This window comes from Hoplias malabaricus, chromosome Y (genome assembly GCF_029633855.1).
Source record: "Hoplias malabaricus isolate fHopMal1 chromosome Y, fHopMal1.hap1, whole genome shotgun sequence".
Taxonomy (NCBI): Eukaryota; Metazoa; Chordata; class Actinopteri; order Characiformes; family Erythrinidae; genus Hoplias; species Hoplias malabaricus.
Window position 1 is genome coordinate 55114565 of NC_089820.1, and position 17043 is coordinate 55131607.

Sequence of the window (17043 nt, forward strand, 5' to 3'; positions counted from 1 at the left end):
TCTCACCAACATTTTTTTAAATATTTAAAGTGTAGTAGTTAACTTTAGGGAGCAGTCCCCAATATGAGCAGAAACACTATACAACACCAAAGAGGCCCTTGGACATGACTCCTAACATTGCATTATCCATCTTTGGGCTAAAAGCGTCTGCCAAATGTTTTAAATATGAGGGGTATGACGCCACTCTTATTGACGCAAAAACACCATGGTGAATCATACTTGATTATCCTCAGGTCTGAGAGGTAGTACATTGTTGTCACTTTACATTCCTCAGCAGAGCTGCTATTTATCCTGTAGTTACCTAGTTAGCTAATATTTTTAGAGCTCTGTATTAAAGGCAGTAAAATCACCTGATAAATATTTCAAAACAGATCATAGAAAAAGATACAAGCTTTTATTTAAATCACCAAAGAAATGTACTATTCAAATTATCAAATATTCAAATCCTTTTAATGTTTGCCATCAGTTATTTTTACTACCATACCCAGAATGCTGGATAATACATACTGGGGCAGCAGGTAGTGTCGCAGTCACAGGGGCCTGGAGGTTGTGGGTTCGATTCCCACTCCGGGTGACTGTCTGTGAGGAGTGTGGTGTGTTCTCTCTGTGTCTGTGTGGGTTTCCTCCGGGTGACTGTCTGTGAGGAGTGCGGTGTGTTCTCTCTGTGTCTGTGTGGGTTTCCTCCGGGTGACTGTCTGTGAGGAGTGTGGTGTGTTCTCTCTGTGTTTGCGTGGGTTTCCTCCGGGTGACTGTCTGTGAGGAGTGTGGTGTGTTCTCTCTGTGTTTGCGTGGGTTTCCTCCGGGTGACTGTCTGTGAGGAGTGTGGTGTGTTCTCCCTGTGTCTGCGTGGGTTTCCTCCGGGTGCTCCAGTTTCCTCCCACGGTCCAAAAACACACGTTGGTAGGTGGATGGGCGACTCAAAAGTGTCCGCAGGTGTGAGTGTGTTAGTGAATGTGTGAGTGTGTGTTGCCCTGTGAAGAACTGGCACCCCCTCCAGGATGTATTCCCGCCTTGCGCCCAATGATTCCAGGTAGGCTCTGGACCCACTGTGACCCTGAACTGGATAAGGGTTACAGATAATGAATGAATGAATGAGTGAATGAATAATACACACTGACTTTAAGTCCTGTTGGAAATTTAGCATTTAAGATATGAGAGCTCATAAACAACACCACAGTCTCTTATCTCTTTGTGAGAAACAGACATTTTCACCGAGTCCTGATTTTCCGAGTTGTGGGCATGTTCATACTAAAAAATACTGGTCCCTGAACAATGGAAAAAGTTGCAGTAGACACCTTCCAATACTTTTCAGCTCCAGCCCGTCACAGATCTCAGGTGTGAACCACTTTTATGACGGCGTCCATTATCCCACAACCACAAGCCACTTCATGTCGTAATTACACCTTGAACTTGTAACTAGGAACTTTCAAGGAGGACTTGAAAACAGTGACAGACTGTAGGTTAATCAGGGACAGTATGGTTAATAAATACAGGTGAGCTGTCATTACTGTAACCATTACCTTAGATGGAATGAAAACTATGAGGTTCTGCTGTAGTGAGTTAAATGTTTACAGCAGATGTAACTGTTACATTTCTCATATACTACACCTGTGTTCCACTTACTAGTCAAGTCAACACGTTACAACCTTTATAACTACATTAAAGTGGTCTTGAAAGGCTTGTTTTTAGGACTAATAAACACAGCACTGAATGTTTCCTAAGTTTTAAAAGCAGTGAAAGCTGCGGTTAATAATTCCCCAGCTCTGCAACACGGACTATCTGAAGATTCCGTTTATTATTAACCAACATGTGTGTGCAAAGAATTATCTAGAGTAAGTCAACAAAATCATTCGCTTCATTCAGCTGGTTACTGCAGGTTGAATGCTATGATGTTGGCTTTGTGACATGATAACGTTCACTGAATTGTGTAAGTTTGGTCTGTATTTGTACCGAGCGGCCTCTCTGTGCTCTCAATAACAGGGTTAGGATACAACTATCAGACACGATGAGTTTTATATTCACTGAAAATAGTCAATGCATTGAGTCAAATGGAAAGAAATGTGGACATTTTTGCATTTAAAAAAACACAGGTCCAAAATAGGGGCGGCACGGTGGTGCAGAAGGTAGGTGTCACAGTCACACAGCTCTAGGGGTCTGGAGGTTGTGGGTTCGATTCCCGCTCCGGGTGACTGTCGGTGAGGAGTGTGGTGTGTTCTCCCTGTGTCTGCGTGGGTTTCCTCCGGGTGACTGTCTGTGAGGAGTGTGGTGTGTTCTCCCTGTGTCCGTGTGGGTTTCCTCCGGGTGACTGTCTGTGAGGAGTGTGGTGTGTTCTCCCTGTGGCTGCGTGGGTTTCCTCCGGGTGACTGTCTGTGAGGAGTGTGGTGTGTTCTCCCTGTGTCTGCGTGGGTTTCCTCTGGGTGACTGTCTGTGAGGAGTGGGGTGTGTTCTCCCTGTGTCTGCGTGGGTTTCCTCTGGGTGACTGTCTGTGAGGAGTGTGGTGTGTTCTCCCTGTGTCTGCGTGGGTTTCCTCTGGGTGACTGTCTGTGAGGAGTGTGGTGTGTTCTCCCTGTGTCTGCGTGGGTTTCCTCTGGGTGACTGTCTGTGAGGAGTGTGGTGTGTTCTCTCTGTGTCTGCGTGGGTTTCCTCTGGGTGACTGTCTGTGAGGAGTGTGGTGTGTTCTCCCTGTGTCTGCGTGGGTTTCCTCCGGGTGACTGTCTGTGAGGAGTGTGGTGTGTTCTCTCTGTGTCTGCGTGGGTTTCCTCTGGGTGACTGTCTGTAAGGAGTGTGGTGTGTCCTCTCTGTGTCTGCGTGGGTTTCCTCCGGGTGACTGTCTGTGAGGAGTGTGGTGTGTTCTCCCTGTGTCTGCGTGGGTTTCCTCCGGGTGCTCCGGTTTCCTCCCACAGTCCAAAAACACACATTGGTAGGTGGATTGGCGACTCAAAAGTGTCCGTAGGTGTGAGTGAGTGTGTGTTGCCCTGTGAAGGACTGGCGCCCCCTCCAAGGTGTATTCCCGCCTTGCGCCCAATGATTCCAGGTAGGCTCTGGACCCACCGCGACCCTGAACTGGATAAGGGTTACAGACAATGAATGAATGAATAAGTCTAGGACACATGTGAATGAACTAAAACAAGTAAATAAACACCCTTCTCACAGAGCAAATGCATGTACACAGTTTAAGTGTTAAGTGAGTTTTATGTTGATCACATGATCAGAGCTTTAGCAAGGCATCATTGTAGTGGTGGTGCTCTCAATGTCTCTCTGTCTCTCTCTCTTTGTTTTTCTCTGTCTGGGTGTGGCAGCGACTGAACTCCACCCGAGCAGCAGCACAGTGAAAGCGCAGAGAGCCGCAGGCGGAGGGAGGGAGGGAGGGAGAGAGTTTGGGAGGAGATGGAGAAATGCAGCTGGACAGGTCCAGCCACAGGCCAGAGACACGGAGCTGTCTCTATGTACAAAGCCACCAAAACATACGGTCACTGTCTGAACAAAACATTGTGTCTCAGTGTTTGATTTTGTCCATTTTTTTAACATATTTTGAACATCAATGATTGAAAAAGCTCTTTATTCTTCCTCTGTGAAGTTATTACTTTGGTGATACAAGGGTGTGTTCTGGTAGCAAACATATACGAGCTGAACCAAGAGTTAACGAAGAGTTAATAATAATAATGTAATGAAACTTATTTTAAAAATGAATAAGAATGAAAATAATAGTAAAAACGTGAAGTTTGGAGAATCTCCACGTAATGTTTCTATAGAAAGAACCCTAATGTTATTATGTGAAGTCCATTAAACTTTACAGCGCTGGGAATGTTCCTAATACTATTCTACACTTTCAGCCTCTTTGTAAACTTGGTTGCAACTTGCATGTTGCAAAGAACCCGCTGCCTTTTTGCTGAGAACAACAAAAGGTAGAAAATAATTAGGCCTCTCTCTCTCTCTCTCTCTCTCTCTCTCTCTCTCTCTCTCTCTCTCAGGAGGAGCCAGTGTGTGGGCGTGTGTGTGTGTGTGTGTGTGTGTAACTCTGTCACTCTGGACTTCTCTACTTTGTGCAGTATTGCTTTTCTCTCGGCTCTGTGTACACTGGAATACCCCCCTCTCTCTCTCTCTGTGTGTGTCCCTCTGCCTCGGTCTGCTGTCATCCGGAGGAAGGAATTCTACACAGGCCTGTTGCTTGGAGGGAAATTTTTTTCTACTTTTTTTGCTCTCTCTCTCTCTCTCTCTCTCTCGTCCACTGGAGAGTAGCCCACAGCGGGGGGAGCAGGTGTTGGGCTTGTGTTGTTTGAGGGAGTGAGTGTTTATCTGTCTGTTTTGGACTGAAAGGGACAGTAAGAGCGAGACATGCTGAGAAACAGCCCAGCTGGGTCGGTCACCACCACGGCCAGTCTGGACCAGAACAATGAGGTAAGAGAGAAGAGGTTAATAAGCTCTCTCTCTCTCTCTCTCTCTCTCTCTCTCTCTCTCTCTCATACACACACACACACACACACACACACACACACACTCACACACACACACTCACACACACACACACACACAATCACACACACACACACACACTCACACACACACACACACACACACACCAGCCGATGAATGTAATCAAAAAGACAGCAGGCGATAAGTTTCTATGGATGCACCAATTTGGGACCAGTGTCTATTTGTTGATTCTTGATTAGATAGATAGATAGATAGATAGATAGACAGATAGATAGATAGATAGATAGATAGATAGTGTATCAATACTACAATGTACAATGCTACTAACATTTATTTCAAACAGAGAACTGTAGAAGTCCTGAGGCTGTGAGTGAGTTTTAAAAGTTTAAAGACAGGCTTCATTCTGGTTATTAATCTGAAATCTTATAAATATATAAATTACTGGTTTAATTATTGCTTTAAAGCCATTAAGCACTCATGCGGTTATAAATGGGATTCTGACAGTTCAACGGGTTTAAAATAAGGCACATTCTTGTGCTATAAAATTATAATTAGTCTTAACGCATCTTATTTTTGTCAAAGGTCAAGTTTCCTTATCTCATGCTTTTCCATATTTTCCTGTTTCACCGGACCCTTACACATAAAAACAATGGCCTAACTTCCCCAGCCCTCCTCTTTCCTGCTCGGTAACTGTTTCTTCCCTCTGTCTGGTCTCAGCTGGGGCCTGACCCCTGAGCAGTGAGGTTCATTTGTTGACTTATCAGTTTGTCCACGTTTGCCCATCTGTTTTGTCCGCAAGGCGCTTTCCTCATCGCCCTGTCCACCTTGTCCATCTCTCTGAGCTCTGAGCTGTGCTTTAATAGCCTGTGTCCATCACGGCAAATCATCCTCAGCGTCCGTCCGCTAGCTCAGGGATATCTTTAGCCTGGTGGGGGGTGTAATAAGAGCCGTCTGAGTGAGGGCCCGAGCCATGTCATGTTTATTTTATCAGGGCCTGGCATTGAATCGAGGGCTGCCTCCGTCAGCTGCCACTGAGAGCCCTTCTCGTGGCTAATCAGCACACGGCCTCTCAGTTTAGCCTCAATAAAGTCATCCAGAACACAATGGACAACAGCTGTTTATGGGCAGACTGTGTGTAAACACAGAGATAGCGATTTATGACTTACATTGTTTAGGACATGATTTGGTGCATCGTGGAATATAATATTTCAAGAGATTTGGTTATTGTCTTGCTAAATTAACAATGACTAATAAAGTGAATACAGACGTGCAGAGAGTAGAGGAACTACAACACAAACACAGTTTGGGATTTTATGTTTAAAATAGGCCTAGAATGGACCAAACCTTAATGAACATTACTGTAGTTAATGCTAATGCTAAGGGTAACGCTAATGCATACTGTAGTTAATGCTAACGCTAAGGTAAAGTACTCCCTCTCAGTTTGTGCAGGAAATTGTGCATCTCCTGCCAAGAAGTGTCTGGTTTTTCACGTACAGATATCACAGCCTGAAGGACAATGATAAAGCTCTCAGGTTCTAGTGACTGGAAAGGGACTCTTGTTGTTTGTGCACACTGAACCCCAATGTATTTGCATTGCGTTTGTCACTTGAGCTGAAATGTTAAACTCAAAAAGAATGGTCTTCAAGCAGCCTTTCATTGACGTTCCTCACTTTAAAAGAAGAACACAGAGCGATCCAGCAGTGCACAACTGTTGCAAGATCATTATCCTTGTTTTATTTTCCCAAAGGCAGAGTTTCCTCATTGCTCAAGCTTCCTAACTTCCTGTTTCTCTGCTCCAGACAAACCAAGCCTCCACTCACCTTCCCTCGCTGCTTTAAAGAACCGGACGCTAAACCTAACGGTTCTGTATGCAACGGGTTCTGTATGTAACGGGCCTAAATCGGGTTCTGAGACACATCGTCTAGAGAGAACACATCCGCAGGTTTTAATGCAGAATGCTACCAAGCCGGGAGGGTGAAGGGTAGAACATGCTTCCTCAGAGGCATGTGAAGCCAGCCACCACTTCTTTTCACACTGCTGTGTTTATATAACTACAGCTTAACACACTTAGAGGAGAAGAATAACTGCCCAGGTCTCTGGGACAGTCAGCGGACAAATGGCAACACTGTTGCTGTTGTAACAGTAAAGCATCATCAGATGTGAACTCACTGTGTTTTTCTTTGAAATTACATTCCTCCACATTCTTCTAAAAAGCAGCAGACAGTAAAGAGGCTCTGGATCCGCAGGAACATCACAGATCTCACAATCAGATCACATTCGCAGCAAAGGACTCTGAATTCAGTCGCATTAAACTCATCTTATCATTTCTCCAGGGACAGTTCATTTTTCAGCATCATCAAGACAATGGACAGGAATGTATTATACCCTCACTGTCACAAGGCAACAGGGGCTGTATGTTTATACTGATGTTTAAAGGGTAAAGAATATTTCTAGGAACGTAACGTTTGGACCATGTGTGATTTTTCTTTGCGTCTGTTTTGGTTCAGAGAGAAGTGAGGAGGCTGAGACTGACCCTGCGTCCTGAGGACACCTTCAAAAGTCAGAAGGAGAGGCGGAAGAACACGCAACAGTCAGTAGGTGTTTTCTTCTTATCCTTCACTACAGTCTCCACATTCTGAAAAACCCCATCACATTCCTCCCTCACTTCCATCAGAAGAAAATTCCCCTGGTTTCATGTGATTAGATCACACCGTTTCACCTTCATTAACAGAAACAGAAACTGCCAGGGGATCATGCAGCGAGTCATAAAAACGAAGTAGGGCAGAGGTACCTTTTAAAGTGTTTTTTTTTTTATGTTTATATTGATATTAAGATCTAATTTTGCTGATTATGCATTGGATTGTTTCAGTCAAACAGTCAAAGCCTTTATGATTACATACGTTTAATAACATTTTTATATTGAATGCATTCAGTTTAAACCATTTTTACATTTTTCTACCAAAATTATGTTATTGTTCTGGTAAGAAATTAGAGATTCATTAAAAAAAATGCAATTACGTTTGCAAAATACATTATCGGACCATGATAAATTAAGAAGCATTGGAAAATACTATGTACATATAGTGGCAAGTCAATTATATTTATTCATTCATTCATTATCTGTAAGCGCTTATCCAGTTCAGGGTCACGGTGGGTCCAGAGCCTACCTGGAATCATTGGGTGCAAGGCGGGAATACACCCTGTAGGGGGCGCCAGTCCTTCATAGGGCAACACACACACTCACACACTCACAGGGAGGAAACCAAAGCACCCGGAGGAAACCCACGCAGACACAGGGAGAACACACCACACTCCTCACAGACAGTCACCCGGAGGAAACCCATGCAGACACAGGGAGAACACACCACACTCCTCACAGACAGTCACCCGCAGGAAACCCACGCAGACACAGGGAGAACACACCACACTCCTCACAGACAGTCACCCGGAGGAAACCCACGCAGACACAGGGAGAACACACCACACTCCTCACAGAGAGTCACCCAGAGGAAACCCACGCAGACACAGGGAGAACACACCACACTCCTCACAGACAGTCACCCGTAGGAAACCCATGCAGACACAGGGAGAACACACCACACTCCTCACAGACAGTCACCCGGAGCGGGAATCAAACCCACAACCTCCAGGTCCCTGGAGCTGTGTGACTGCGACACTACCTACTGCACCAACCTGCCGCCCAAGTCCATTATATATTAAATATAATTTTATGTTTCATGTTTGTTGTGTAAGGTAACATATCTTCCAAAAAATCAGGCTCTGTTTACTGTATGACAGAGCAGTAGAACAGTTTAGAATGCTTTAGCATCATTCATTCATTCAGTGTCTGTAGTCAGTTATCCAGTTAACGGCCGAGGGCTCTCGGTGTGTACGGAGCCCCCCGGGAATCTGCTTTAACATCAGGTCAAATGTAATTATCACTGACTCATTAGGAATGAAAGGATTCAGTGAGAAATGGTGACAGCCCTCAATGCTGCTGATCAAATGAGTCTCAGCCTGAGGCTCATTCTCATTGATTAGATTCTTTTTCCTAATGTTTCACATCTTTTTCTTCAGCATTGCTCTCTTCAGTGTGAAAATATCTGAAACACACTAGTGTACAGAGAAATGTGTACAAACCTGATGTGAGTGGTGTAGCCTCAGTGATTTAGTGTTCTTATCTTTGTATGTGGAGGTGTGGCCCACACGTGTACACACACACACACACACACTATGAATGTCATAATCCATGTATACTGCTTTCAAGAAATAGTTCAGTCAAAAAAGCTAATGTTAGCCACTGATAAATATTCTGTGAACAGACCGATGGTGTGCACTAGCTTCTATTAGCTTTTTATAAAATTAGCCCTAGTTTGGTCACGCATTTTACTTTAACATTAGAAAATTATAAAGCAACGTCACAGAGCTGTTTATCCAGTGACCAGTGAAACTCTTAATTACATAAGCCCTGTGGACCAAGTTCCCTCACTGATAACACACACACACACACACACACACTCACACAGGTGACCAAACTGCAATATCACAGTACAAAGTAGCAATGTATGTACAATGTCATTGTGTTTTTCAGTTGCTGTGGCACATGTTATATTATATTATTCATTCATTCATTCATTCATTCATTATCTGTAACCCATATCCAATTCAGGGTCGCAAGGCTGGAACACACCCTGGAGGGGGCGCCAGTCCTTCACAGGGAAACACACACAGTCACACATTCACTCACACACTCACACCTACGGACACTTTTGAGTCGCCAATCCACCTCCCGACGTGTGTTTTTGGACTGTGGGAGGAAACAGGAGCACCCGGAGGAAACCCACGCAGACACAGGGAGAACACACCACACTCCTCACAGACAGTCACCCGGAGGAAACCCACGCAGACACAGGGAGAACACACCACACTCCTCACAGACAGTCACCCGGAGGAAACCCACGCAGACACAGGGAGAACACACCACACTCCTCACAGACAGTCACCCGGAGGAAACCCACGCAGACACAGGGAGAACACACCACACTCAAAAATTGTTCAGAGGTGTAAATGTGTGAGTGTGTGTCGCCCTGGAAAGAAATGCCACCCCGTCCAGGACATGTCCTCACCTTGCACCCAGTGATTCCCACAGCGACCCTGAACTGGAAAAGTGGCTACAGAGAACGAATGAATTGTTAAATATATTATATATTTCATTCATTGTCTGTAACTGCTTCATAGTGTTCAGGGTAGCGGTGAGTCTGGAGCCTACCCGGAATCACTGTGCGCAATGCAGGAGCACACCCTGGACAGGGCACCAGCCCACCACAAGGCCATACACAGACTCAATGACTCACACCTGTGGACATTTTCACCTGCTGTGAATCTCTCTCCAGCTCCTGTATAGCTCTCAGACCTGAGCTGGATGTTTACCAAAGGTGGCAGAACCATTTTGTGAGATGTTTACAGATTTTGCGGTCAGTCTGACAGATGAGTGTGTGTGTGTGTGTGTGTGTGTGTGTGTTTGAAAGAAAGTGGCAGTGTACTTTAAAAGGAGAGATAGTGGTTATAACATAGAGTGAGTATTTGTGCATTTTCCCATATATTTTACTCTGTGTGTGGAGCAAAAACCACATAGACGACTAAAAATTGTGGGTATTTTCCTGTGGATTCTCAGTGCTAATTTTTCTGAGCAGCTGCTTTCACTATAAATGGCTTTCAGAATGAGATACAGTCACTGGATTTAAAATAAGTTCATAATTTGTATAGCACTTTGTCTTGAAAGTTATTTCAGACCTTTATTTGAGGCACTAAATAGCTGTTAAATGAGATTTCCTGTCTGTCCCACTGTCCCTCCGCATTACACTACACCAGCCTCTGTTTACTTTGATTGCGTCAGTCAAAAGGCAACTTCATGTTAAAGGTGGTGGTTCCTAGCCACGTTAAAGGACAAAATACACCACACTTTCTGACAATGTGTAAGAGATAGTATGACAGCTTTATATGGATTAGACCAACACCCCAGTAATGTGTGTGTGTGTGTGTCCTCTCTGTACCTTGGCCTGACAAGTGTCCACCAACCCCACTCCACACCTCCTTCTCATCAGAGTTCAGCTGATAACTGGGTGTTTGTGTCATAGCTCTGATAGCCTGTGGTTATTATGGGACAGTATGCATACGTCACAGGGCGGGTTCTTGGAGGAGAGCCTTCAGCACACTGTACAAATACAAATGGACCCTACGCTTTAGAGCATCTAAAGAGTGAGGCTGTGTTCACAAGGACATTTTAGTGCACAGTTGATTTCAGTGGGAACCATGCCCTAATGGACAACAGACGTCCTTGAGCTGTAGTTCATTGAAAGTTTTTCCTGTTATCGACTGAAAATGTTCTCTAGGGACGAGTTATAATTCAACATCTTCTGGTTTAACAATGTGTGAGACAATGCCAACCCGAGCACCCGGAGGAAACCCACGCAGACACAGGGAGAACACACCAACTCCTCACAGACAGTCACCCGGAGGAAACCCACGCAGACACAGGGAGAACACACCACACTCCTCACAGACAGTCACCCGGAGGAAACCCACGCAGACACAGGGAGAACACACCACACTCCTCACAGACAGTCACCCGGAGGAAACCCACGCAGACACAGGGAGAACACACCAACTCCTCACAGACAGTCACCCGGAGGAAACCCACGCAGACACAGGGAGAACACACCACACTCCTCACAGACAGTCACCCAGAGGAAACCCACGCAGACACAGAGAGAACACACCACACGCCTCACAGACAGTCACCGGAGGAAACCCACGCAGACACAGGGAGAACACACCACACTCCTCACAGACAGTCACACGGAGCAGGAATCGAACCCACAACCTCCAGGCCCCTACCTGCTGCGCCACTGTGCCGCCCAAGAAAGTTTATAAAGAGTTTATTTTTAAAATACTTATAGCGCCATGTCATTCAAGTGCAGCTGTGACATTACCTTTTTGATCTTCAGTTTGTAGATTGGATAGCACAGTGGACAACATCTGCCCTCCAGCTCACGGGCTGCGGTTGAGTGTCCTACCCAGGCAAACACATCGTGTTGTATCATTAAGCATCCTTGGGCAAGACAGCTACTGCAATATTAGCTTTCGTGATTAGACAGGGTGTGGATCTGTTCCGTAATGTTTTCAAAGGTGTATCACGAGTGCAGTATGTAGCTGTGTTATTTCAGCACTAGTATTTTGTCATTATTCTGCAGCTCAGAAAAACTGAGGGGTAACACTGTGGGGGTAACTTCAGTACTTTAATTAGGGAACGCAATCGAAACGGAAAAGAACTATGACTGGAATTCATGCAAAACATTTTTCCAGTGAGACATAAGCCTGTATCTAATTTGTCTGTAATCCGATACCGAGTTGATAAAAGTTTTACAAGGCTCCACTGAGATTGTGACTGTGATCATCAGGGCCTCTGAAGAACTGTACAACCCTGAGAATCAAGATATAATGCCATTACAGGTGTGTTGACAGTAAACAAGCACAAATATCTTACTCTAAAACACATCACCAGGCTGTAACTGAGAAAAGGAACGTCAGTGGCAGGTCAGACATGTTCTCAGAACAGTAAAATGTGTTACAGGTGTTGTATCTGACATATTTTGAGCGATAATTATATAGATTTATGTTGTTTTTATGACTGTAGGGCAGTACTGTATAATAACAAGCATGAAACTCGATTCCAAGCTTTCAGTGACAGTGTTAGACTATTTTCCCATGTTTTATGATCCAAGTGCAGAGCCCAGTTTAAATCAGTCAGATTTAACCACCGGTCCAGAAGATCTCACAAACAGAGTGGTATGTTTGAACACAAATAGTGTACGATTAACAGTGACGCTCTTAACCCGAGAGAAACCAGGGCGGGGATCAAGACAAAGAGTCAGTGACGAAGGAGACGGAGAGAGGCCAAGAAAACAGGCAAGACAAGATAGCTGAGAAGAGGAGGAGTCAGGAGACATGTCTTCCCTTTAAATAGTGGATATTCAGTTACTGCTATAACAATAACAAATTGATAGTGATCCGCCACAAAATGACAAGGGTGTGTGTAGAAACCCAATCCCCGGTGGGAGACGGGGTCATGTTGCACCTGCTGCTTCTCTCCGATGAAACCTTCCCTCACATCCCTCACAGAATCTGCATTAAAAGGATACCTCAGTGTGTTCCCAGAGGAAAATGCTATCGCTCGTTGATGGCTCAGGAGATTTAATGGCAATTTCATTTCAAATCCTTAGAGTAAAGTACAGAAAAAGGTTAAAATTTAAAATATACATTTAGCTTCAAAGCTGAGAAGGCTCTTAGTGCTGATGCGAAAGGGTTGAGTTGCGTCCTTTAGTCCAGCTGCAGATAAACGTGTGCTAATGCCTCCGAAAATCAGAGCCTAATATGAGATGTTACTGAGTCCTCCATTAAAACTCAAAGGGAGAAATGTGAGAACTCTCTGAGCAGCAGGAAACTTCAGCTAAAGTCTCTTTTGTCTGCCTCCTGATCTGAGTGTTATTTGGGAGAAACTAAAGAGTTATTTGTGGGTTCGATTCCCGCTCCGGGTGACTGTCTGTGAGGAGTTGGTGTGTTCTCTCTGTGTCTGCGTGGGTTTCCTCCGGGTGACTGTCTGTGAGGAGTGTGGTGTGTTCTCCCTGTGTCTGCATGGGTTTCCTCCGGGTGACTGTCTGTGAGGAGTGTGGTGTGATCTCCCTGTGTCTGCGTGGGTTTCCTCCGGGTGACTGTCTGTGAGGAGTGTGGTGTGTTCTCCCTGTGTCTGCGTGGGTTTCCTCCGGGTGACTGTCTGTGAGGAGTGTGGTGTGATCTCCCTGTGTCTGCGTGGGTTTCCTCCGGGTGACTGTCTGTGAGGAGTGTGGTGTGTTCTCCCTGTGTCTGCGTGGGTTTCCTCCGGGTGCTCCGGTTTCCTCCCACAGTCCCAAAACACACGTTGGTAGGTGGATTGGCGACTCAAAAGTGTCTGTAGGTGTGAGTGTGTGAGTGAATGTGTGACTGTGTGTGTGTTGCCCTGTGAAGGACTGGCGCTCCCTCCAGGGTGTATTCCCCGCCTTGCGCCCAATGATTCCAGGTAGGCTCTGGACCCACCGCGACCCTGAACTGGATAAGGGTTACAGATAATGAATGAATGAATAAAGAGTTATTTGGGATCTCTGAGTTAGCTGTGACCTAAAGATCAGAGAAGTGTTCTTGGGACCGAGCTTAAGTCTCACGAAAAATGTGGGCAATGGAGTTGTGAAGGAGCAGCACTCTCTCCTCAATCAACATTCATGGCTTTCGTGAATGTTTTCGTGAGTGAATGTCACTGGGATGGCTGCCTACCATGCTGTTGTGTGTGTGTGTGTGTGCCCATTTCCCTTAGTGCATTACTGTGTGAGTATTTATGTGTGTCCAGTGCCACACATTGGTTAAATGCATCATTGTTATACAGTGCAACAACATTAAAGGCACAGTTTGTTTCTTAGATTTGTCTTTACTAGGAGTCAGGGTTATCTCTGTGTGTCCTATCAGTAGCTTCCGGTTGTTTATCAGAGACGTTTTTGGCATGTTTCCATGAATTTTGTTAAAGAAAACAAGGGCTGTTGACTCAAAACATGCTTATAATAGAAGCCTATGAGCTCATGCTAAGGACCCTGCCCATTGGCTGCTGTTATAAGGGTGTTTTAATTCAACAGGTTTTCTGTTCTCTGTTGATGGAAATGATAATCCCTGGTACCTGACGACTTGCTGCAGACATGGCAGTAAGTGGAATGAATGTTCTCAGGGCAGCTGGAATGACCTTCTTATAGAAAGAGCACCTGTTACATAAGGGACATAGATTGTGGACGCATTTACAGGTGAGTTACGCAAGCCAAGCTTCATACGGATAAAGCTCTGATAGTTTTTCTCAAATAGAAAGTCAGTAAAGGTTGATCAATTTGCACTGATGTCTCGGTCACTACTGTTTTGGATTCAAGAAGGTGTTTACTGGACATATTGAACATTCATTTATTCATTATCTGTAACACTTATCCAGTTCAGGGTCACATTGGGTCTGGAGTCTACCTGGAATCATTGGGCGCAAGGCGGGAATACACCCTGGAGGGGGCGCCAGTCCTTCACAGGGCGACACATTCACTCACACACTCACACCTACGGACACTTTTGAGTCATCAATTCACCTACCAACGTGTGTTTTTGGACCGTGGGAGGAAACCGGAGCACCCGGAGGAAACCCACGCAGACACAGGGAGAACCCACCACACTCCTCACAGACAGTCACCCGGAGGAAACCCACGCAGACACAGGGAGAACACACCACACTCCTCACAGACAGTCACCCGGAGGAAACCCACGCAGACACAGGGAGAACACACCACACTCCTCACAGACAGTCACCCGGAGGAAACCCACGCAGACACAGGGAGAACCCACCACACTCCTCACAGACAGTCACCCGGAGGAAACCCACGCAGACACAGGGAGAACACACCACACTCCTCACAGACAGTCACCCGGAGGAAACCCACGCGGATACAGGGAGAACACACCACAGTCCTCACAGACAGTCACCCGGAGGAAACCCACGCAGACACAGGGAGAACACACCACACTCCTCACAGACAGTCACCCGGAGGAAACCCACGCAGACACAGGGAGAACACACCACAGTCCTCACAGACAGTCACCCGGAGGAAACCCACGCAGACACAGGGAGAACACACCACACCCCTCACAGACAGTCACCCGGAGGAAACCCACGCAGACACAGAGAGAACACACCACACTCCTCACAGACAGTCACCCGGAGGAAACCCACGCGGATACGGGGAGAACACACCACACTCCTCACAGACAGTCACCTGGAGCAGGACTTGAACCCACACCTGGAGCTGTCTGACTGCGACACTACCTGCTGTTTCTTTTTCTGCTGTTGCAAATTCTGTTTGAACATTGGACGGCACAGTGGCGCAACAGGGACCTGGAGGTTGTGGGTTCGAGTCCCACACTGTGCAGAAGGGCATATAAACAGGCAGTGTCTGTATAAATGTTTAATATTATAATGGTCTATTATGACTGTGTGATATGAGCGCAAATCAGTATCGCAATAAATTGTACATTTTACCACGATTACGATTAATGAACGATCATTTAGTTTCTGTGTTTATGACCCTCACAGTTCAGTGACGAGGCTTGTGCTATAAATATGCTCCAGTGTTAAAGCTGGGATAGTGTTTCTAATGTCGCTGGGAGCTTGTTCCTCTCTGAGCACTGTTTATATTTGGTGTGTGATTGTGCTTTGTTCAGTTGTTCAGTGTCGTCTTAATGATGTTGTCAAACACAGCACGTCCAAACCACAGACACTGTGTTCTTCTTTTGGTACGAGCTCGAGTCGCTCGGTCGGCCTCTGCGTTTAGGTTCTCCTCCATGTGGCAGATAGGGGGCAGAGTCACGTGACTACAGCTTGGTAGCGTGGTTTTAAAGGGACAGTACATGAACACACAGTGGGGACATAACAGAATAAAAATAATGTATATAATCGATATAGACAACATTATGTCGATTAGAAGTTCTGAATTTTAAAGGTTATTTAAATGTCTGTTTCCTAACACCAATATGAACAGTTCAACAATGGAGCATTTCTTACCAAACCACTTTGAAAGACACTGTTTATACCTTCACCATTGTATTACGCAGAAACTTTGAAAAGTCTTAGATGTGCCACGCCGTGGGGATTACGTTTGTTGTGGGTTCATCTTATCTTTCTGCCTGGGCTCATATCCGGAACGTCAGGAAGGCACCAGAGATTGTCTAATGATGAGCATCTGCTCTCGAGTTTCTCTAGAAAACACTGTGATGTTCTGGCTCTTTGAAGCAGGGATAGATTTGAATGGCTTTGATGGACTGGTGCCTGTCCATTCAGCATTCCTTCATCTGAACTGAGCCATTCATGTTCCACTCGCTTCCACCTGCTTTCGTTCTGTCTCTGAGAGATCTTCAGAGTAGTGTTCTGTCCACAGCAGAGCACCAACCACACTGCGGTCATTGTTCTCTTATCTCTGTTGGACATGTGTACGCCTACGCTCTGTGCCTCAAGAGCTTAGAAGTGGTTTCTGGGGGGAGCTCATTATACAAATATTTAACTTGGAGAGTGTCTTCTTTGCAATGTCTATTTCTTCACTTTCAGGAATGCTGAGAGAGCACTTTTTGCTGCACTCTTTAAAAATAAAGGTTCCCAACACCTTAGAAAATCCTAGAGATTATTCAAATTTATTTGTTAAAAGAACCATTTCTACCAATGAGATGAGGGAATAGGGAGAATGTTGGTTTATTTAAGAGCAGCATGAATGAAAGACTCTTGTCCTTACACTCACCCACACACACACACACTCACATCTGTGGACAGCACTGAAAAAGATACAGAGTGGTTGGAAAACGGGATTGTTATTCATTAAATGGTGATTGTGTGGTTTGATTGTACACAGTGTTTACATAAAGAGGACCTGGGTGAAGGATATGGGCCCTTAAGGATGTTTATCTGTCATTAGCCGCAGGGTTGTGTGGAACTGGGTGCTTCGCTTTCTA

General features: G+C 45.4%; 1 protein-coding gene across 3 annotated transcripts in view; it reads left to right on the plus strand.

The window, feature by feature from the left end:
* Positions 1-4081: 4081 nt before the first annotated feature.
* Positions 4082-17043, plus strand: part of LOC136679430 (myocardial zonula adherens protein-like) — a 25366-nt gene continuing 12404 nt past the window's right edge. For 2 of the 3 annotated variants that reach the window (XM_066657944.1, XM_066657945.1), the window contains exons 1-2: positions 4082-4398; positions 6942-7028. In XM_066657944.1, coding sequence (XP_066514041.1) covers positions 4336-4398; positions 6942-7028 — 150 coding nt within the window. In that variant the 5' untranslated portion in view covers positions 4082-4335. Of the gene's footprint in view, positions 4399-6941; positions 7029-14179; positions 14316-17043 lie in introns of those variants that run through there. The other variant, XM_066657946.1, reaches the window with a different exon arrangement.